This window comes from Channa argus, chromosome 12 (genome assembly GCF_033026475.1).
Source record: "Channa argus isolate prfri chromosome 12, Channa argus male v1.0, whole genome shotgun sequence".
Classification (NCBI taxonomy): Eukaryota; Metazoa; Chordata; class Actinopteri; order Anabantiformes; family Channidae; genus Channa; species Channa argus.
Genome location: NC_090208.1, coordinates 4,807,494 through 4,829,737, shown reverse-complemented (window position 1 = coordinate 4,829,737; position 22,244 = coordinate 4,807,494). Strand labels below are relative to the sequence as shown.

The following is a 22,244-nucleotide window of genomic DNA, read 5'->3' as shown; positions in this document are numbered from 1 at the left end:
TAATAGTCGTCATGGTAGCAGCACATCTGAATCCCAAAGTTCACATTTAGTAGCAGCATGGAGTCACTGCACAAACATTGGACCAATGGAGAAACAGTTTTATTACTGTGCAAATTTCTCCAATTTGCAGATTAGCTTGAGTGACATCCAGGAGAAAGATTCTTCCTACAGTCAAAGAACAGGAGCTACATTCTACTTTACATCAGTTTGGACAGGGAGAGACAGTGTCTGAAAGCTGCAATGTTCAAGACATGTCACATGATAAAGAGACACTGTTGATCTGGAGCAATGTAATGGGGAAGTGCAGAGTGAGCTACAGCTAATTTTAACAGCTATGAAAACAGTTTCTGGACAAGACACTGAACCACTAACAGCCCATTCCCATCCCCAGCTGTGCAGTGCTGGTCCAAGCCCGGTAGAAATTGGGGAGGGTTGTGTCAAGAAGGGCATCAGGTGTAAAAACTGTGCCAAATAAACATGTGGACAATGATCCACTGAGGCAACACTGAACTCACTCTTAAAAATAAATAAATAAAAAATTAAAGAAGCTTCATGACCACATCAGAAAACACATAAAAAAACATCACCTTTGCTTCGTCTGCTGGACTTTTGTTGGTGATGTTTATGACGCCGTATTTTGACGTCACTGTATGTGATGTCATCTGTGATGGTCTCTGCTCCGACTGTCATTTCATCAGCTGCAATGAATCAAAGTATAATTTACTAACATTGTTATCAGACACTTTATGAAAGTCAAATGGCATTTTGACCCTTTGGGGATGTTTAGAAGCCCCCTGGCTGCTGTGTTGGAGGTCTCTCTAGAAAATGAGAGGGTCTCTGAGACAGAGACTCTGACTACACTTGAACGCACTAAAAAGCAGCTTTTGCCTTCTACAAATCTATGAATAATAATATTTTTACTAAGACTAACCATGTAGTTCTGGGCCTAAACCTCACAAAGTTGACTTTATCCCTCAATGTAATAATAATCTAGAGTTCATGATGACACAGAGGGTCCAGTGTAGCAGCCACCAGAGAAACCTCTTATATAGAGACACTGTTTGATCCTATTGAAAAGAACTCTGGCAGCTATAATGGGTTTGCTATTTCAGCAGATTCCTACTATGCTGCTATGGGTTGAATGAGAGGCTTGGGACAAACAACCATTATAAGCATTTAGTTTCTGACTTGATGGATGTTAAGATGCAGGTGGAGGGAGAAGGACATCTGTTTGAGGGGGAGACTGACAAGACGATCAGTGTAACATCAATAGAAGAAGTAGCCATTGTACCAGACCACTGTGGTACCTGTCTCCACAAGAGCAGGAAAAGATGGAATCAATAGTCAATTGGAGCTTTTGATTTAATTAAGAGAAATAGAATTTCCACTCTAAAACAAAACTAAATGTAAAATCAGGATTTTTGTGTATCACCTTTCTGTTTTCTCTGAACATGTTGTCTCACCAGTAGAACCAGTAATGTCAGTAGAATCAGACCACAAACAGGTGCTACACAATACGACACATAGAGAAGGTTCAATTTGGTTGATGAAGTGGAAGTAACGTTGGATGCTGTGGTGGAGGAGTTTTCTAAAATGGACCAAAAGAAAAATAAAATCTAATTGGCAAATATTTCATTTTCACTTATGACCAGATAATGCAGAAACTTGCTGAGCTCAATACAGAAAACTCCAGAGAGTCAGTTGATTTTTCTCTTGCTCACCTGTGACGTAGATCGAGCTGGGTGGAGATGTGGTTGTAGGTTTTTCTGTAGAGAGAATCACCTGTTCAGGTGAACATGTGGATAAAATCAGTGTTGAAATCAAAGTGAAGCTCCTGACCTGTGACGTAGATCCAGCTGGGTGGAGACTCTCCATGACTGCTGATGTGACACTTGTAGAGGCCTTCATCAGACTTGGTAACATGGTGGATGGTCATGTGACCTGTAGGCTCAGTCCTGATGAGGGAGCCATCTTTATAGAAATCAGCTGGGAGCTTGGAGGGAGGCCTCTTTGTTTGACAGTGCAGAGAGACATCATGTCCCTCCATCACAGGGAGGACAGGACTCTGCAGGATCACTGCTCCACCTCAACACAGAGACAAACTACAGCATTTCATCCATTTCCACACAGCTTCATCAACACTAACTCCACAGTCTGATCTTACCAGTGACAGTGATGGTGATGCTGTTACTGGTTGATCCCTCTGTGGACTCACACCAGTAAACTCCAATCCAACACCAATTCGACAACGTTGCTGATTATACAGAAAAACCTATTTGATTTTCCCCAACCACCTCCACACTGTAGCATGGTGTCTATAGTTGTGTTCCTCCTCACTGTCCAATTAGCAGAGCTGTTGATGTCCTCACAGGTCAGATTAAAGGACTGATCCTCAAAGAACTGAGCACTGTTGGGACTCACAGTCAGATGAACTGTGAGAGTTTCAGTGCATTTGAGGAAAAATGGTAGAAAGTAACAATAATCAGACCAACAACAATGTCATACAGTAGTATTAGCAGTATAAATAAAGTATTTGGTCTTAAGTGTCCACTGAGTAACAGTCCATGAAGATACTTTCTTTAGTTTTCATTAACTTATAAAGAGGAAGTTTAGCAGTGTTTCAGATTCAAGTTACTTTAAAAAACAACATGTTTTCATTATGTGTATTGACTCCATTCATTTTAACTAGTTCATTAAAAGTTAGCATCTGTTCTACATGTGCAGAGTGAACTTAAGCTGCATCTTTAGTCTTTTTGTTTACAATAATACCCAAGTGTCTTCATGAACTCTTGGTTTATAGCCAATATTTAGCTTGTTTTCTCCAATGCAACCGCAAGGGGGCACAAGCCAGTGTCTTCTTGTGCCAGTCCCAAGTCTGGATAAATGCAGAGGGTTGTGGCAGGAAGGGCATCCGACGTAAAACACATGCCAAACCAAACATGCGAATCGTGACAAAGACTTCCATACCGGATCGGTCGGGGCCCGGGTTAACAACGACCGCCACCGGTGCTGTTGACCTACAGGGTACCGGTGGAAATTGGACTACTGTTGGTCGAAGACGAAGAAGAAGAGGAGGAAGGTGTGTTCGTAGGCAGAGAGAGAAGAGGAAAGCTAAGAATGTAGGACTGACAGTGGGGACTTTGAATGTTGGTACTATGACAGGGAAGGCTAGAGAGTTGATCGACATGATGCAGAGAAGGAAGGTGGACATACTGTGTGTCCAGGAGACCAGGTGGAAAGGTAGCAAGGCTAGAAGCTTAGGAGCAGGGTTTAAGTTGTTTTACCATGGGTCAGATAGGAAGAGAAATGGAGTTGGAGTTATATTGAAAGAGGATTTTGTGAGGAATGTTCTAGAGGTGAAAAGAGTATCAGACAGGTTGATGAGTCTGAAGATGGAAGTTGAAGGGGTGATGTTCAATGTTGTGAGTGGTTATGCCCCACAGGTAGGATGTGAGTTAGAAGAGAAGGAGAAATTCTGGAGTGAGTTAGATGAAGTGATGCAGAGCATCCCCAGAGGTGAGAGAGTTGTCATTGGTGCAGATTTCAATGGACATGTAGGTGAAGGGAACAGAGGTGATGAGACAGTTATGGGCAGGTTTGGTGTTCAGGACAGGAACGCAGAAGGTCAGATGGTGGTTGACTTTGCAAAGAGGATGGAAATGGCTGTAGTGAACACTTTCTTTCAGAAGAGGCAGGAACATAGGGTGACGTACAAGAGCGGAGGGAGAAGCACTCAGGTAGACTACATCTTGTGTAGACGCTGTAATCTGAAAGAGATCAGTGACTGTAAAGCATTGGTAGGGGAGAGTGTAGCCAGACAACACAGGATGGTGGTGTGTAAAATGATACTGGTGGTGAGGAAGATAAGGAGGACTAAGGCAGAGCAGAGGACAAAGTGGTGGAAGTTGAAAAAGGAAGAATGTCGTTTAGTTTTCAGAGAGGAGCTGAGACAGACTCTGGGTGGTTTGGAGGTGCTTCCAGATGACTGGACTACTACAGCTAATTTGATCAGGGAGACAGGTAGGAGGGTACTCGGTGTGTCATCTGGAAAGAGGAAAGCGGACAAGGAGACTTGGTGGTGGAACGAGGAAGTTCAGGAGTGTATACAGAGAAAGAGGTTAGCTAAGAAGAAGTGGGACACTGAGAGGACTGAAGAGAGTAGACAGGAGTACAGGGAGATACAGCGTAAGGTGAAGATAGAGGTGGCAAAGGCCAAACAAAGAGCATATGAGGACTTGTATGCTAGGTTGGACACTAAAGAGGGAGAGGTGGATTTGTACAGGTTGGCCAGACAAAGAGATAGAGATGGAAAGGATGTGCAGCAGGTTAGGGTGATTAAAGATAAGGATGGAAATGTATTGACAGGTGCCAGGAGTGTGATGGGAAGATGGAAGGAGTACTTTGAAGAGTTGATGAACGAGGAAAATGAAAGGGAACGAAGAGTAGAAGAGGTGACTGGTGTGGAGCAGGAAGTAGCAAAGATTAGTAAGAGTGAAGTGAGGAGGACGTTGAAGAGGATGAAGAGCGGAAAGGCAGTTGGTCCTGATGACAAACCTGTGGAGGTATGGAAGTGTCTAGGAGAGGTGGCAGTAGAGTTTTTGACTAGTTTGTTTAACAAGATCTTGGAGAGTGAGAGGATGCCACAGGACTGGAGGAAAAGTGTACTGGTACCAATTTTTAAGAACAAGGGAGATGTGCAGAGCTGTGGCAACTACAGAGGAATAAAGCTGATGAGTCACACAATGAAGTTGTGGGAAAGAGTAGTGGAAGCTCGGCTAAGGGCAGAGGTGAACATTTGCGAGCAGCAATATGGTTTTATGCCTAGAAAGAGTACAACAGATGCAGTATTTGCTTTGAGGACGCTGATGGAGAAGTACAGAGAGGGTCATAGGGAGTTGCATTGTGTCTTCGTAGATTTAGAAAAAGCGTATGACAGGGTGCCGAGAGAGGAGCTGTGGTATTGTATGAGGACGTCTGGAGTGGCAGAGAAGTATGTTAGAGTGGTGCAGGACATGTATGAGAGCTGTAAGACAGTGGTGAGGTGCTGTAGGTGTGACAGAGGAGTTCAAGGTGGAGGTGGGTCTGCATCAAGGATCAGCTCTGAGCCCCTTCTTGTTTGCTCTGGTGATGGACAGACTGACATATGAGGTTAGACAAGAATCTCCCTGGACTATGATGTTTGCAGATGACATTGTGATTTGTAGTGAGAGCAGGGAGCAGGTGGAGGAAAATCTAGAGAGGTGGAGGTCTGCTCTGGAAAACAGAGGAATGAAGCTTAGCCGCAGCAAGACAGAATACATGTGTGTCAATGAGAGGGACCCAGGGGGAACAGTGAGGTTACAGGGAGCAGAGGTGAAGAAGGTGCCGGACTTTAAGTACTTAGGGTCAACGGTTCAGAGCAACGGTGAGTGTGGAAAAGAGGTGAAGAGACGAGGCAGGTTGGAACGGGTGGAGAAAAGTGTCAGGTGTGTTGTGTGATAAAAGAGTATCAGCGAGAATGAAAGGAAAGGTGTTCAAGACGGTGGTGAGACCAGCAATGTTGTTCGGCTTAGAGACAGTGGCACTGAAGAAAATACAGGAGGCAGAGCTGGAGGTAGCAGAGCTTAAGATGTTGAGGTTCTCTTTGGGAGTGACGAGGATGGACAGGATCAGGAATGAGTACATCAGAGGGACAGCTCATGTTAGATGTTTTGGAGATAAAGTCAGAGAGGCCAGATTGAGGTGGTTTGGACACGTTCAGAGGAGAAACTGTGAATATATCGGTAGAAGGATGCTGAGGTTGGAGCTGCCAGGCAGGAGGTCTAGAGGAAGACCAAAGAGGAGATTTATGGATGTAGTGAGGGAGGACATGAAGTTAGTTGGTGTGAGTGAAGAGGATGCAGAGGATAGAGTTAGATGGAGGCACATGATTCGCTGTGGCGACTCCTGAAAGGGAGCAGCCGAAAGGAAAAGAAGAAGATTTAGCTTGTTTTCTCCACCACAGCCAGAGAACATCATACAACAGTTTTTCCCAGGGTGAGGAGGACTGAGCAGGACCAGTACATTATTCTTCATGTGTAAAATCAGCAGTTTGACCATTTAACAGCTGATGAATATTGGATGACAAATGTACCAACCTTGGTTTGTTGAGCCCCACAGCAGTGAAGTCACAACTACACAAACACAAAGAGAAAAGACAGTCGGCTAATTTGGAGATTTGCATGTAGAGTATTTACTTACAGTAACATTTCATTAAATATGGATGTGGATGTAAAAAGTGGGTTTACAGACAATAGGGTGAATATTTATATGATTGTTTGAGACGCATTAAAATGAAATCTGGTTCTTAGTTTCAAACACCTTCGTTTCAAGATTGTACTGATCCAAATAATAGAAGTACTCGTTCAGATACGTTACAATACACAGTTGCTGATATGGATATTTGAATTTCTGTGTTTTTATTTTTACAAATGATACATTTATAATTATTATATTTCATCTATACTGCATATAAATTCTATTTGTTTAAATATGGTCATGATGCTGCTCTGGATCATTTTATTTTAAATCTCATTTCATGTTTGATACCATAACCTTTTCTGTCATGTTGTGCTGTATCTCATCACCACTACTTTTATGAAGTTCAGCATAGATTTAACAAATACAGACTGTACTTACAGAGTAGCAGCTGGATACATCGTTGGTCCATTGTACAACTTGATGAGACGTCTGCACTTAGTTTGGTAACAGCTGCTTTACCCGCTTCCTTCCTTTTAGTCGGCAAGAAGTTGATGTGATGTCTCCAGCAGACGACAGTAAAGAACCACCCCAGACATACTGACATCACTACTTATATAAACCAATCAGGTAAAACATTATGACCAGCTGTGCAGTCTGATACAGTGGCTCTGCCATGAGTTCTACTTTTACAAGCTTATGATTTCTCAGTTTTTAGGTTAAAACTGTCAGAAAGGTGATAATTATTGAGGTCAAAGTGGGTCGTGGAGTTCTACTGCAGTGCATGATAAGAAGAGGTGGTTCTAATGTTTTAACGCCACATTCATTTTAAATAGTTTGGCCAGAACATAGTTTAAGAATAACAATAAAAACAAAAGCATACGTGTCTAAAATAAACTAAAACAACTGACAGTTCACTATTATTCAATATTAATTAATTACGAGTGAAACAAGATGGAATAGAAGCATTAATGGCATCATTCATTCTGTACAAAATGTTTGTCTTGTGTTCCAAATTAAAATGGAAACACAGAAAAGATTGTTTCCATATTGTCTGACAGAGTTGCAGAGACGTTATATGAAGAGTTGATAAATGAGGCCCCTGAACTGAACCAAACCACCCATGGAACTGTTCCCTGTGTCAACCAGCAGGTGGCAGAACTGGATAATAACAGTTCTATGTGAGTTCAGCTGATAGCAGCTGTCTTCATCTGTTTCCTGCACATACAGGACAAATTTGTTGGTACAAACCATGTTTTTCTAAAATAACATTAAACCCACTAAATCCAGAAAGTAGAATTCTTTTTATCAAAGAAATCAAACTCTGACTTTGCTTTTGATTTTTAATTGATAAACAACCACAGTACAGGGTCAGAGGCCTGGACCGGACAGCTGTGCCAAATGAAAGAACATCTGTCTGCACCTAACTGGATAGAAAAACAAGGTCCAGCCTCTTACCACTAAACAATTTCTCAAAAGGACGTCAAAACTAGTGCCCACACAAAAGCACATGGCCAAGATGGCAGCAAACAAAAGAAAGCCTCCAGACCAGGCCTGCAACTTTTCCAACTGTCTTCAAACAGTGGTGGCCCTGAACACACATCTGTCCTCTTCACAAAGCCAGAGCCCCTCACACACAGTCTCTCAACCTTTTATAGACTCTGGATGCTGATTGGCTCCCATCAATACAAACGAGCCAAAATGGTGGAATCCTGCTAAAGTACACTGCCCCCTATGTCCCTGACACGAAACAATGATCACATTACAATAAAGAGGATTGTTACAAAAGTTACTAATAAAGGAGAAATTGTTTGCGTCTCACTCAAAAACCTTTAGAACTGACTGTCTCTGCACTGCTGCCATGTTTAGTGTGTCTGGGTCACAGGACAATTTGCCAGCATCTCTACACATTCAGTTATGAAAAACACACAAATCTCTTGTTTCACACTGATGAAAACTGTTCGGGAGATTTGATTATCAACATCAACAACACATTTAAAATCACCAAATACAGTGAGGCTCCCGTTCATGTTCAGTTGTGGGAAAGTTTAATTCAGAAAATGTCAAGAATAGAAGCAGGTTTTCACAAGGAATCATTCAGGACACAGACAAGTTCTTCTTTGCTTTACACTCAATATAGAAGCTGCTTTAATTAATATACTCATATCAATTTTTAGCATATTTGTAGCCATTCTAATGATGAAAGGAATATGTAATATGTATTTTGCATTGAATCAAACCCACTTTTGCACCATGTACGTCCAAAGTCATTCAGATGAAGACTGTGATTCTAAAGTTAGTGTCTTTTCTTCATGTGCTTCCTCATTTGAACTAAAACATTCAGAAACATCCATAGATACTGTGTTTTAATAGTGTAGTGTTTTAAATTACTGATTAATAAGTGCACTTAGTAAGTCACATATAATTATAATAAGACTGATTCTGATCTTAGAAACTTCTGCTAAAGTAACGACTAATTGAGTTTACAGGTATTTGTACAGTGTTTATGTATCACATGCTACATTGGCTGTAAGAGATCTGAGACATTTTACAGCTACATCTGTCATTCACCTGCACTTTCAGCAGGTTAGTATGAATTCTGCTCTGTGGATCTTTTTCTAAAGATCAGAAAAGCAACAACACCAACAGCAACAAGAATCACACCAACAACTGACAAACCCACTGCCAGTCCAACATGTCCTCTGTTGTTTCCATCTGATTCTGTTTCATCACCTGTGAGAAGAGAATGAGATGTGAGGTGTGAGGTGTCAGGTAGGTGATGAATCCATTTCCTCTTCAAACTCCTGTCAGACATTATCTACTGCACTTTGATCCCATCACTCATAGCAGCTGTTTGCTACAAAGTCTCATCAGCAACATCTTTAGAAAACACAAACATCTGATCTGTGATGGTTCACTCTCACATCAACAACCAGGAAGCAGCTTCACCTCTGATCCACACACACACACACACACACACAAACACACACACACACACACTCACCTGGTTGATGAACTGTCAAAGTGACTCTGTTGATGAGTTTAAAACGGCCTCCTTCTCCAACATAACACTCATATGTTCCAGCATCATTGATGTTGATGTTCTTCAGAATCACTGATGCGTCTCTGTTCTTCATGTTTGGATCTTTAAGCTCAACCCGATCTTGAAAGGATTCATGCTGGTACTGTTTACGTACCTCCTTATCACTAATAAAGTAAACATAATACTCTGACTTCAGATCAGGTTTGTTCCACTTTAAAGTTGTAAACTCTTCTGTCCCCTGACACTGCAGAGTGACATTATCTCCAGGTTTCCCTTCAACTGTTAGATCTGAACAAAAACAGGGAAAAATCCAGAGAAAAGCAGGAAGCAAGATCAGTCAAACACTTCTTTAGGAAACATTGAGAGCAGTTAATATTCAAACAGACTAAACACTGAAACATACTGTATTTAAACCAAAGCTCTCTCCACATAAAACTACATTCAAACAGCAGACATGACGTTTACAAAGGATCTGTGATTGATTTGTTCTATTCACATATTGACACGTAAGGTTTTGTGTCCAACATGTAAACAACTTCAAATGTCCTGTACAAAGGTGAATATATGTTTTTTTCTTAATATATTGACTGAATAATTGTCTTTGTGCGTTGGTCCTGAGAAAGACTGGAGACCTGTCCAGGGTGGACCCTGCCTCTCAGCCAATGACAGCTGGACACTGAACAGAATAAGTGGTTAAGACAATATATGGATACTTCACCTGCATGACTTTGTATGCTTAGTTAGTGTGATTGCTGAAAGCAAGCTATTATTATTATTATTATTATTATTATTATTATTGTTGTTATTATTCCGTATTCTTCTGCCCGTTTTTCGGCGTGCTGTAAGTCCTAAATGCTAACAGCTGCAAACATGGTTCCAACTGTAATATGTTAAACATGGTAGGGAGAGGTGTGCTCACTACCCTGTGTGCTGACAGCTAATGTACTGTAATTATTATGAATATTAATACATTTTTTTTGAATGGAAAGTCTATGGGAGTGATGTTTAAACTGCAATATCTCAAAAACTACACATGGTAGCATGATGAAGCTTTGTGTACTGCTGTCCCAGATGAAGTGCTTCACATGTTACAGCGTGGGCTCTATAGCGCCACCGTGTGGTCATTAATATAACTCGTCTTTTAACTCCTAAATTTTTTTTTTTTTCTGATTTCACTTCTATATTGTACAGTGCATTTAGTACTAGCGGCCGTTCACAGTACTGCGGCTTTTTTAATCTTTTTTTTAAGCTAATGCAATGACTGACTTGAATGAAACTTTACAAATATGTGCAGGACACTGCACTGTTAAACGTTTCTCCATTGGGGGGCGCTATTGTGGGTGCTTTTATTTTTGGTATTTTATCCTCAAAACTTCATTAGTGTTGAGAGGGCAAGATGGCAACAGTTGATTCCTTTGGACAGGCTGCCATCTGCTGGAGAGTTGGTGAATAGCACTTGAAAACTTCTTCATTGTTTCATGTGCTGTCGCTTCTAAGTAGTTCAATTTCTCAAAAACTACACAAGCTAACGTGATGAAACTTTGTGGACATCTGCCCCGTGATGAAATGCTTCACATGTTACAGTGTTGCTCGACTGCTTTGTTCGACTGCTGTCGCTTCTACAATGTTCAGAGCTGCAGATTCAGCGATGGCTGCAGCAGCTGGCTTTCAGCAGTCACACGCATTTTCTGTAGGAAATGCCCATTCTAGTTCATTTTACTCTGCTGCTTTCAGGAAATGTGCTGAAACAAGATGAACTACAGATGGGATCAAATCACTTTTTTCTGAGCTTTCTGTGCTTTTTCTTGAGTCGCAGTTGTTCACTTTGAGTAAATAATGTGTCCAGTCTTTACAATTAAAGACTCATTCATATCATTGAAACTTTGTACAATTTACAGTAAGTCCTCTCAAATGAGACTGAAAGGACGTATGCTGAATCCAAAGCTTAATTTGACCCTATCATTTGTAATCACCTACACATTTATCGTTCTATTCCTCTTTATATCCCGGATAAATAAGACAATAAGTACAAATATCTAGTAGTTCTCAAGCAATAGTCAAATAATCAACAAACAGGAAGACAGCTTTTCAATAATCAATTTGTTCCTCCTAGATACAAAGTCATGTTATATTACATTCTCGTACTTCAGCACGATATTTTTAAACATCTTCTTAAACCATAAGAGTGTCACATGTTTTTAATTCATCCTCAAGTTTGTTCCATAAATTCAGCGTTTGCGTTTGTAGCGTCTGCATGTAGGTGACTACTGAACGTGTCCCTGAGAGTCAGCAATGATCCCCAGCAAAACCCTTGTATGTGTTAGCATACTTGGCCAATGAAGCTAATTCTCTTCCTTTCTGTTTGTACCTGTCCACTCACGTCTTCCGCTTTCTGTTCGTTTCACGCAGGTTCAGAACGTTCATGCTTATACTTGGTGTTTCTCTGTGTCCAATTGTCCCTTTTCAGTCTAGACGAAGCAGTAGTTTCTTTACCGTCGGTTTGATGTGTCAACGGCCTAAATTAGCTTCAATCTGATCAACCCACAGCAGATTTGTGTTTCCAGTATATAGTTTAAGCACTTACACAACCTACCTGCTGAGGCAGAATGGATCAGCCAACACGAGCAAAGAAGGCACACGAACAAAATCCACCTTAAAGTGACGTTAGACATGTTTAGTTTGACATTCGTCTTCGTCGTATGCTCCTGTCTTTTGTTTCTCTATCAACAGCGCTCAGACTACGCAACAAGATGGTGAACGTTAAACGTCCACAATGTTATTTTTACCCGGAAGTTGGTTTTACTGGAAAGCGACTAGGTACTATGATCTTTACCGGTAGGTTCCCACAGCTAATCGCTTGGATGGTAAGATTTGGAAAAGCCCAACTGTCGAACACTGCACGAGTTTGTTTTATGGTTGATCTTCTGCTAAGGTCCACTACTTCCCGCCGACGTCACCAGTTCGTCATCGTTCTGCGACGACAAGGGAGTGAAAAAAAACTTTTCCAGAGATCCGATCCATTTCCATCCATCCATTATCTGTAACCGCTTTCTCCCCAGCTTTGCAGGGGGTCTGGAGCCTATCTCAGCTGTTATGAGGCAAGAGGTCCAGGGTCCACCCTGGATAGGTTTATGTCAGGGTCAACACAGAGGGACATACACAGACAAACAACCCTATGTATAACATATTCACACTCAGACTCATCAATTAATCTAACATGTATGTCTTTGGACTGTGGAAGGAAACTGGAGGAAACCCACACAAACATAGGTAGAACAATCAAACTCCACACAGAAAGGCCACGGTCGGTCAGGGACGCAAATTCACATCTTTCTAGCTGTGAGGTGATAGAGTTAACCAGATCACCATGTTGCCCCGATCCGTTTTAAATATTAAATAACATGTCACCAGAAAGCTCCACAGGTGATCTCTGTGCGCTTCCTGTCACAACCCTCCCATTTTCTTTTTTTTTTTTTGTCTGGGCTCAGCACCAAGGTGACCCTTGGTGGGATTTGAGCCCACTGCCTTCTGCATCCAAACCCAACATTCTACCACTGATCCACCACTGATCCACTTGATACATAACTACATTTTTATTATTTTATTGTTTTATTTTATTAACGTCAAATATGTGCACTCTTAGGTCTTCACATCTGTGCAGACTACTTTAAAAATATTTACATCCGGGTTAAAGAACTAATGCTGACAGAGAAAGTTTTGACTTTAATGAACTGTAGCCTGTAATCATCAAAATAAAAGCAAAAAAGCCATTAACTTTACATGTAATGAATATAAATGTATTACCACTTTTAATACATCTACAGGACCAGTATAAACAGTAAAATGCACTTTTCATTTTGACAAATAATGATTAAATAAAATATGGTTTTGAAGTTCTGCAATAGTATGTTGGAGGGCAATTTGTATCTAAATAGAACAGGATTGTAAATCTAAATGTAGGATGAAATAGGTTTTAAAGGACAGGGACCAGAATCCAAACCAAATCATAGGGAGAGGTGTACTGACATCACTACCACTGTATTAAATGTATGGAGTATTACTTTTAAAAATAATGTCTCTACCAACAGGGGTTTTCTCTGTGTGGACATTGTGTCTTGGAAGTATAGGTAAATTAAGTGTATGTATAAGTGTATAGATAACATCACTAATGACGTCACAAGTTAAACGTTAAAAAATGGCCTTTGAAATTTGCCTAACAGTTGTCAAGGAAAAGATGTTTGTTTTGGACAGTGTATAAATGAACTGGAAGAGCAACAAGGTAGTAGTGGAAAGTTGAGTGTGTGTAGCTGTGGAGGTACACGGTTTCTTACTGTGTTCTGTGGAATTATTTTGTGGAACTTGTTTTGTGGACTTTTTTGGTTTTCATCTCAGTGTTTTTCTGTGGAACTACTTTGTTATCAGCTCAATTGTGGAATGTAGAATTTAATAAATGGTCAGTGTTTGTCATACAATGATCTCTGAAGTGGATAATTGTTGGACCTCCGGACACGAGAAAGTCTGCCTCCACATTAGTAAGAAACCATCTCTGCTTGGATTAAACACGTGGATTAACATTCGGTGAATAATGGAAGGGGAAGCTGATCCAGCCATAGTGGCAAAAACAGACAAACCCAACTCTCAAGGTCATTGACAGTTCTTTGCAAAGTTGGATAAATGCTAGAAAGGCCAAGTTGGAAGCTGATGGAAAAAAAGAACAAGACACTTTGTTTAATGGATGATGATTACTGCGTGGAGGAGGTGAACCCAAGACTCTTCATCAGAGCATTTGACCATGGGGTGGAGAGTAAACCAGAGAATGACTGAATGAATTTTTCTGTCCTTTCGGCTTATCCTTGACTCTATTTTTCAGAGCAGTATACAAGTGAGCAACCTAGAGAGAAGAGTGCAACGTTGTTTTCACATGGAACTGGACCAAGGATACAAAAAGCCAAAGAGACTTATAGCAATGAATATAAGATCTCTGTAGCCTACATGGATAAGACCTTAGGTTGGCAAACACTTAAATATGGTGATAGTGAGGCGCTCAACTCATGATTGAAAACTCAAGAAATAGGACTGTTAATTGGAAGTAATCTTGCAAAAGCTATGGAACCAGTACAGTTCATACCCAGAATCAACAATGATCCTTCTTCAGTTTGAACTATGCTGGGATGGACAGTGAATGGGCCACTGAAAGAAAGTGGCTGCAACAGAACCAAAAATGAAGTAGCATAGGCTGTGTCAAATCATATATCTGTAGCCAAGCTAGAGGATCTGTGGAGTCAGCAGTTCAATATGACTTTCCTGAGGGTGGTCAAGAGGAGGAGCAGGAGATGTCTAAGGCTGATCGTTTGTTTTTGGTTAAGTTACACAATCTGCTAGAATGGTAACTGGACACTACTGCATTAGTCTTCCATTAAAGGACATGGATGTTAAAATGCTAATCAATCGTGCCATGACAGTACATGTGGACAGAATGCTAAGGAAGGAACTGCAGCTACCACTGGATGTCTCCATATATTGGACTGATAGTACATCAGTGCTAAAATACATTAGCTACAGTCATGGCCAAAAATATCGGCATCCTTGCAATTCTTTCAGAAAACGCAACTCTTCTCTCAGAAAATTGTTCCAATTGCAAATGTCTTGGTTTTTACATGTGTTGTTTTTGTTTGCACTGGAACAACACGAAAAAAAACTGAGAAAAAAATTCAAACATGATCAAAATTCACCCAGAACTCAAAATTATTGGCACCTTGTCAAAATTGTAAGAAATAATTGTTTTTCAAGTATGTGATGCTCCTGTAACTGCTCCTGTGGCAACAAACAGCTGTGGGCAATATAGTAATCACACTTGCAGTCAGTTAAAATGGAGAAAAGTTGACTTTGGGTTGTGTGTCACACTGAGCATAGAGAAAAGAAAGAAGTGTAAACAGGTGTCTGTGGATTTGAGAGAAACAATTATGGAAATACATGGACAATCTCAAGGCTACAAGTCCATCTCCAGAGATCTTAATGTTCCTGTGTCCACTGTGCACAATATCATCTGTCACAGCACCCGCTCTCCCATCCTCCACTCTCCCTGTCTGTTTTGTGTGTTCGTGTGTTTGTTTCCCCCTAGTGCACCTGGACTGAAGCGGCAGCCACACCTGCAGGCAATCATTCGCCCTAATGACAGCAGCTCATATACGAGTCTCCTTCACATCACAAGTCGCCAGATCGTCGCAGTAACATCCATGATACTCGAGTGCACCAGGCTCTTTAAAACCCACCAGTATAGTATTACTAACCTGCTCTCTTTGTCTCCCTGCCCCAGAACCTCCGGCTGCCCTGCTTCGTCCAGAAATCCCCTTCGACTCCTCGTCTCCACGGCACCTAATCCCACGGTCACCATTTGTCCTTCTCCCGTGACTCCCCGCTCCATCGCTTCCCCCCTGCACCGGGTTTTAAGCTCCTTTGATCAGGCTCTCCTTCCCCGGACATCGCTCTCCGTCAGCGCCCCCTTTCCCCCGTTTCTACCCATGGTACCTATCCCCAAATAAACCATTCTAACCTTTCTAACAATCTGGTTCCGTCTCTCTTTCTGGGTCCACTAATATTGACAGCACTTCGTAAGTGTGACAGAACAATATGGCCACTAAATGCACCCAGCAGACACGAACCACAACACGTGGTCTCCAGCCAGGGTGCTCTTCTGTGCCAGCATGACCAGCAGTTGCGGCGAATCGAGGAAGGGGTGGATCGTTATACCCAGCAGCTCTCACAGGTGACTGACACACTTAATGCTCTGTGCTCTCATGTAACCATCTCTGCTGCCTCCCCCGAGCCTCCACCACCCCCGCAGCCGCCCGCTGCTCCCGCGATCTGCGAATCTTACGTGCCTCCCCCCGAGCCCTTCTCTGGCGACTTGGACAAGTGTCTTTCGGCGGATTTCTCAGTGGAGTTCCGGGTGCTTGCTACAGAGGCCCGATGGGACAACGCTGCTCTGCGGGCGGTTTTTCGCCATGGTTTGACCGACCTGGTGAAAGATGAGCTGGCACGCAGGAATCCTCCTGATTCCCTGGACAAGCTAATTAATCTAGCCATCCGTGTGGACAACCACATCCGAGAGAGAGGACAGAAACCAGCGCCCCCCCCAGGACCTGTGCACTCCCCCTCCTCCCAAGAGCCCCGTTTCCCCTGGGTTCAGCTCTATGGATCTATGCCTTCTGCATCCAAACCCAACATTCTACCACTGATCCACCACTGATCCACTTGATACATAACTACATTTTTATTATTTTATTGTTTTATTTTATTAACGTCAAATATGTGCACTCTTAGGTCTTCACATCTGTGCAGACTACTTTAAAAATATTTACATCCGGGTTAAAGAACTAATGCTGACAGAGAAAGTTTTGACTTTAATGAACTGTAGCCTGACAGAAACCAGCGCCCCCCCCAGGACCTGTGCACTCCCCCTCCTCCCAAGAGCCCCGTTTCCCCTGGGTTCAGCTCTATGGATCTGGCTCGTGCTCTCCTGTCCCCCACTGAGCAACAACGCTGGTTTCGAGCTGGTGAGTGCATTTATTGTGGTTCCTCCAGACACTTTATCGCCCTATGTCCCTTACGGCCAAAAAGGAGGGCCTCATCAGGGAGTCTGGGGGTCCTGATGAGCGGAGCAACTTCTACCGACAGTCCCCAGACCCGACTGACAGTCACCACAACCCTGTCTCACCCGTCAGTGTCCCTCCCCCTACAGGCCCTGGTTGACTCTGCTGCTGAACATAACCTGCTCGACAACTCTTTAGCTAAACAGTGGTCACCCCCCCTTATTCCGCTGGACCAGCCCCTAAAAGTCAGAACTCTAGATGGATCAGTAGTCACAGAGATTACACATAAGACGGCCCCTCTGCACCTGTTAGTTTCTGGGAACCATCACGAAAACACATCATTTTTCCTTATGCATTCACCTGACAATCCCATGGTTCCCTACATACATGACTCCCCACTTTGCTTCACCTAGTTTGAAATCAATGTCTAGCTTATCTGGTGTCATAATAGCACACCACCTAAAAGCTCCTCCTACCCCTGCTTGCAGGCTCCTCCCACTTGACCTTTCAGTTTTTATTTTATTTTATATTATTGGTTGGGTTTTCCCATGATGCATTTAATTTCTGGTTTCTGTTAAGCCTGCATGTCAAAAACAACAACCATATAACTTGCTCCCATGGTTCTGGGCTACTCCTGGCTAAGGAAACACAATCCCCACATTGACTGGTCCTGCAATAAAATAATCGGCAGGAGAACATCTTGCCACAACTCTTGTCTCCTCTCACCTCCTTTCCCCGATTGCCGCTCTCCTCCCGCGGACACCTCTCCCACACCGGACATGTCTCTCATTCCCCAGCCTATCATGACCTCGCCCCAGTCTTCAATAAAGAGCCCTGTCACTCCCTCCCCATCGCCCATTCGATTGTGCTATCGAACTCCAGCCTGGAGCGCCATTACCCACAGGTCACCTTTACAACCTCTCTCGCCCCGAAAGGGAGGCCATGGAGAAATACATAAGGGAGTCTTTACAGGCCGGCCTCATCCGCCCATCTTCCTCCCCTGTCGCCGCTGGTTTTTTCTTTGTTAGTAAGAAGGATAAGACCCTCCGTCCATGCATAGATTACCGGAGGTTAAACAACATAACTGTCAAGAACAAATACCCTCTCCCTCTGCTTAACTCTGCCTTTGAGTCTCTACAGGATGCAGCCATATTCACTAAGCTAGACCTCCACAGCGCCTACCATCTGGTCCGAATCCGCGAGGGGGATGAGTGAAAGACAGCGTTCAACACACCACTGGGTCAGTTCGAGTATCTGGTAATGGCTGTCGGTCTGACTAATGCTCAAGCGGTTTTTCAGTGCCTAAGCAACAGTGAGCTTCGTGACTTCATCAACAGGTTTGTTTTTGTTTACTTGGATGACATACTAATTGTCTCATGCAATCTCCACGAACACCAACAGCATGTCCGGCAGGTTTTAAAGAGGCTACTGGAAAACAGACTCTTTGTCTCATGTTTCATGTCAAAACTGTGTCATTCTTAGGATTCTTATTGGTGAGGGAGAGGTGAGGCCCGACCCCGAGAAGACACGCCATCACGGAATGGCCAAGACCTGGAACCAGGAAACAGCTGCAACACTTCCTGGGGTTCGCCAACTTCTATCTATTCATTAAAAACTAAAGCACGGTCGCCACCCCCCTGACCAAACTAACATTCCTAGTCGCCCCGTTCCACTGGACTGAGAAAGCAGAAGGCGCTTTCACCCGAACTGTTCGCCTCTCAGCCCATCCTGTCTCAGCCCGACACCTCTCGCCAGTTCGTAGTCGAGGTGGATGCCTCAGAAGTCGGCGTGGGCGACGTTCTCTCCCAGCGCAGTGAGGGTGACCAGAGGCTGCCTTGTGCCTTCTTCTCACGCCAATTATCCCCTGCAGAGCGGAACTATTCTGTTTGTAATCGCATGCTCCTGGCGATCAAGCTGGCACTGGAGGAGTGGCGCCATTAGCTAGAGGGGGCGCTGCAACCATTTATCATCTGGACCGACCATAAAAATCTCGCTCACCTCAGGACTGCCAAACGACTCAACTCCCACGGCCGAGCAGCAGGAGCCCGATCCCGGCACCGGACCCCCTGGTCTCCTATTTGTCCCACCTCGGGTTCGCTCCCAGGGGAAGGAGTCTCCATCCCCAGCAGTTCTCTTCTCTGGTCTCTGTAACTCTGACCCCACTGCAAAAGCCGCAGGTCATTATTCTGTCTTAACTCTTGACTTGTTTGTTTGCTTGCTTTGTACCTGCCTTGTGCTGTCATATGACTAAAAGTTAAAATGTAAATGTAATCTACTATGTTTGCACAGTTCTAATCCTGTATTTTGGAATGTTTAGAGCAAAATAATGCATGAAGCTGTCCACTGTTTTGGTGCCATTGTAAGCAACAGTATCCATCATTTTATTGCACTGCACTAAATGGTCCATGGTTTTTGTTAACAAATTAAACACTGCTTTCGATTTCTAATCAATAGTTAGTTATTTTAATCAATAAGGAGACAATCGAGCCTTAGGGCCTCGAGCCTGCTAGGCCATAAGAGAAGTGTGGGTCTTCACTATCAAAGTCAGATGTTCACAACAGATTATGAGCTATGAGGAATCAGCAAACTCATCAGTGTGTAGGAAATAACAAAATGCATTTCTCATCCTTTTCCTCTTTACTAATCATTCAAAGCTTACTGACCCTTCAGTAACACCTGACCTTTAGTATTTTTAGGACTCTAATGCAGAGCCAAAAGTGTCAACAAGTGGTTGAGAAGTGATACATTTTTCAGAATTCCGTGAAGTGCTGTTGCATTTAGCTTAAATAAAGTTAGCCAGCAACATTCCCCTGTAGAAGACACTAAAATTACAACCTACTCCTTGATCAGTTGGTTTCTTTTATAACTAAGCTCAAATCCCCCACAAAATCAACCTCTTACCTTCGCTGTTTATGAAGAGACAGGTGAATGAAGGGAAAATGTTCCATTTGCAAACAAAAACTTATATAAAATTGTTTTTAAAAAAAAAAAGCAGGCAAAAGGCTGAGCAGAAAAAGATCCTCATGACCAGAACTCTAGGATCAAAGATACTGAGTCTGGTTTCTGTCTTTTCCACCAGTATCCATGAAAATACAGACCCTATAACAAAGTGCCCAGTAGGAACAAAAGACGTGTCTCTGAAAATATCATACACCTCTTTAGAGGGTGTGTGTGTGTGTGTGTGTGAGAGAGAGAGAGAGAGAGTGATGGTGTGTATGTGCGTATAAGACAACAGTGTGTATTAAACTTCAACATTGACACACATCTCTGTCTTGGACATGAACAGAATGTAGCAAAGGAAGAATAATCATTACTAATCGTGTATTAAGGTTATATATTTAAAATACTAAATAAATAACCTTTTAAACTTTATTTATGCCTTCAGTCCAATGTTTCCACACTTCCCCTTTATCAGCAGACATTGTAAGAGGCCCCTTTAACAGGAAACAAAACGACAAACACACATCCTTCCCAACTGAACACATGTAAATTAAGTCTAACGGTTCTTCAACAGAGACTAACAACAGACTTCATCTTAAATTTATCTCACAAGTTTTATTAATCTTTCTCTTTGATGAGACATAATGAATCCAACACAGCACAGGTTTGTGAAAGTGTGTCATGGCTGCATCCAAAGAGGTTTTAGAAGACAATAAACCAAGAACAGCTGTTGGTGCTCACCAGCATTACAAAAGTATTTTTAAGGAGTCTGGACTCCAACTATCAGGCAGGTCTTGTACACATGGAGAACATTTATCACTGTTACACTGCTCAGGAGCAGGCGACCAACAAACATCACAGCAAGAACAAAGTGTGTAGTAGCCAGGAAGGTCACAAGGAACCCAAAGTACACAGTGATGCTTTTCTTCAGCAGGGTTGGGGAAGCTGGTCAGAGTTAATAGGAAGATGGATGGAGTCAAATAAAGATCAATCTTAGAAGAAAACCTGTTAGAGTCTGCAAAAGACTTGAGACTGGGGAGGAGATTCACCTTCCAGCAGGACAACAACCCTAAACATACAGCCAGAATCCAGACCTAAATCCAATGAGAATCTGTGGCTGTTCACAGATGCTCTCCATCCTATCTGACTGAGTCTGAGCTATTTTGCAAAGAAGAAGGCAAAGTATTGACTCACAGGCTGAATACAATAGCAAACATTTGCAGTCTCTTTAGCAACAGCAGCGCTGCCTGTAGGAATAGCTGGAGGCAATGTGCCAGGCTGCCCCTGTTGCTGGGCAACGGGTTTGACTGACAGGCCAGGCACACAGCACACAAAACATGATATGAAATAATGCATGGAGCAGCAATAAAGGACAAAATCAAGTGATGAAATCGCGACTTCTAAGAGAAAGAAAGTATGAACCCGTGTTTACTTTGAGTATAGCTTCTTTAATGATCTTGACTTTTCATTATTCGAGTTCTGCACTCATTATCAGTTCATTGTTCAAGCTGCCATTTTGTCCAAATTGGCTTGTTATTCAATGCAATATGTAAAATAATATACAAGTGCTTTTTTTTATAAATACAGATATTTATTATGGGTTTGTTTTTTTCTAAATGAACAAACCAGTAACACAAAAAGAAACCATTCAAGTACCATTCTGCACCCGTTTAAACAAAGGAAATGAATAATTATGTTTGATTTAAATGGTCTGCAGTTGTTGACAAGACAGGGACTGCTAGCAAGGTAAATATTGGATCTGTTATATTATTTACATATTTTTCTCCTGTATAGTTTATGAAAACTCTTTATGACCAATAACATGGAATCACAAGGACACATTTTGCAACTGTACTTCCGCTTTTTCCATTCATCACAGAATAAATGTGACATTTTCGCACTGTCGATCTCATTTTACCTTTGAAACTAACCCTCGTGTCCAACATGGGCCCTGTTTAGTCCAATGACATTTTAATTTTCTTGTGGCACAAACGTCTTGCTCACAAATTCTACGACATGAGATGCATGAGACAAACACAAAGAACAAAAAGTAGCTGACAGCAACAGGACATAGAGACACCAAATAGTTAAAGTTAGAGAAAGTCAAAGCCATCAGATAAGGAACTCTACCTGATTCCAGAGCGTGTTGAAGTTTAACGAGTAGTGCTGCATGTCTGGTACTCACCATAGGGACACAGAAACTCTTTAAAATGCCAAAGAGTTAGAAATTCTGAAAAACTCAACACTCCATGAATGAATGAATTTTCCAAAGGTGAAAAGCGTTTTCTTATCTGTCCAAGCAGAACAACTTAACACCTCCTTTCAACAGTTTCCCTAACAGACACCAGTAAAAACGTCAGTTGGTAGGAGGAAGTTGAGTTTCTTTTTTTCTTTTTTTTCTTAAGTGCAGTGGTTTAATGTAAAATGGTTGGGTTAGATTTACCAACTAAGAT

The 22,244-nt window shown here is 42.3% G+C and overlaps 2 protein-coding genes across 7 annotated transcripts in view; both read right to left on the bottom strand.

Annotated features, from left to right (window-relative positions):
• Positions 1-22,244, bottom strand: part of LOC137137844 (uncharacterized) — a 135,922-nt gene that overhangs the window by 2,053 nt on the left and 111,625 nt on the right. Inside the window, exons 1-4 of one of the 3 annotated variants that reach the window (XM_067524604.1) lie at positions 1,840-2,148; positions 1,722-1,766; positions 1,433-1,588; positions 588-698 (exon numbers count right to left, since the gene is read on the bottom strand). The exons of the other annotated variants lie outside the window; for them this stretch is intronic. Of the exons in view, the coding sequence (XP_067380705.1) occupies positions 588-698; positions 1,433-1,588; positions 1,722-1,766; positions 1,840-2,047 (520 nt within the window). The 5' untranslated portion in view covers positions 2,048-2,148. Of the gene's footprint in view, positions 1-587; positions 699-1,432; positions 1,589-1,721; positions 1,767-1,839; positions 2,149-22,244 lie in introns of those variants that run through there. 3 annotated transcript variants of the gene reach the window in all.
• LOC137137867 (programmed cell death 1 ligand 1-like) lies at positions 8,248-22,107 on the bottom strand. Of its 4 annotated transcripts, XM_067524659.1 has the most exons (4): positions 11,844-12,733; positions 9,221-9,547; positions 8,785-8,949; positions 8,248-8,741 (listed from the first exon to the last, which is right to left on the bottom strand). In XM_067524659.1, the coding sequence occupies exons 1-3, from the start codon at positions 11,929-11,931 to the stop codon at positions 8,804-8,806; spliced, it is 561 nt and encodes a 186-aa protein (XP_067380760.1). In that variant the 5' UTR covers positions 11,932-12,733; the 3' UTR covers positions 8,248-8,741; positions 8,785-8,803. The 4 variants fall into 4 exon arrangements, with proteins under 4 accessions (XP_067380760.1, XP_067380762.1, XP_067380758.1 ...); XM_067524661.1 differs by lacking the exon at positions 11,844-12,733 and adding an exon at positions 21,922-22,107 and having other exon boundaries at positions 8,248-8,949; XM_067524657.1 differs by having other exon boundaries at positions 8,248-8,949; positions 11,844-12,730.

What these genes read in the sequence shown, in the direction of transcription:
- LOC137137867 (XM_067524659.1), bottom strand. Translation starts at nt 11,931, where the DNA reads ATGTCTAACGTCACTTTAAGGTGGATTTTGTTCGTGTGCCTTCTTTGC. An exon ending in TGCCTCAGCAGGTAGGTTGT is followed by an intron (nt 9,548 to 11,843) that starts GTAAGTGCTTAA and finishes GTTTTTGTTCAG; the next exon opens with ATCTAACAGTTGAAGGGAAA. An exon ending in TTTGACAGTTCATCAACCAG is followed by an intron (nt 8,950 to 9,220) that starts GTGAGTGTGTGT and finishes CTCTTCTCACAG; the next exon opens with GTGATGAAACAGAATCAGAT.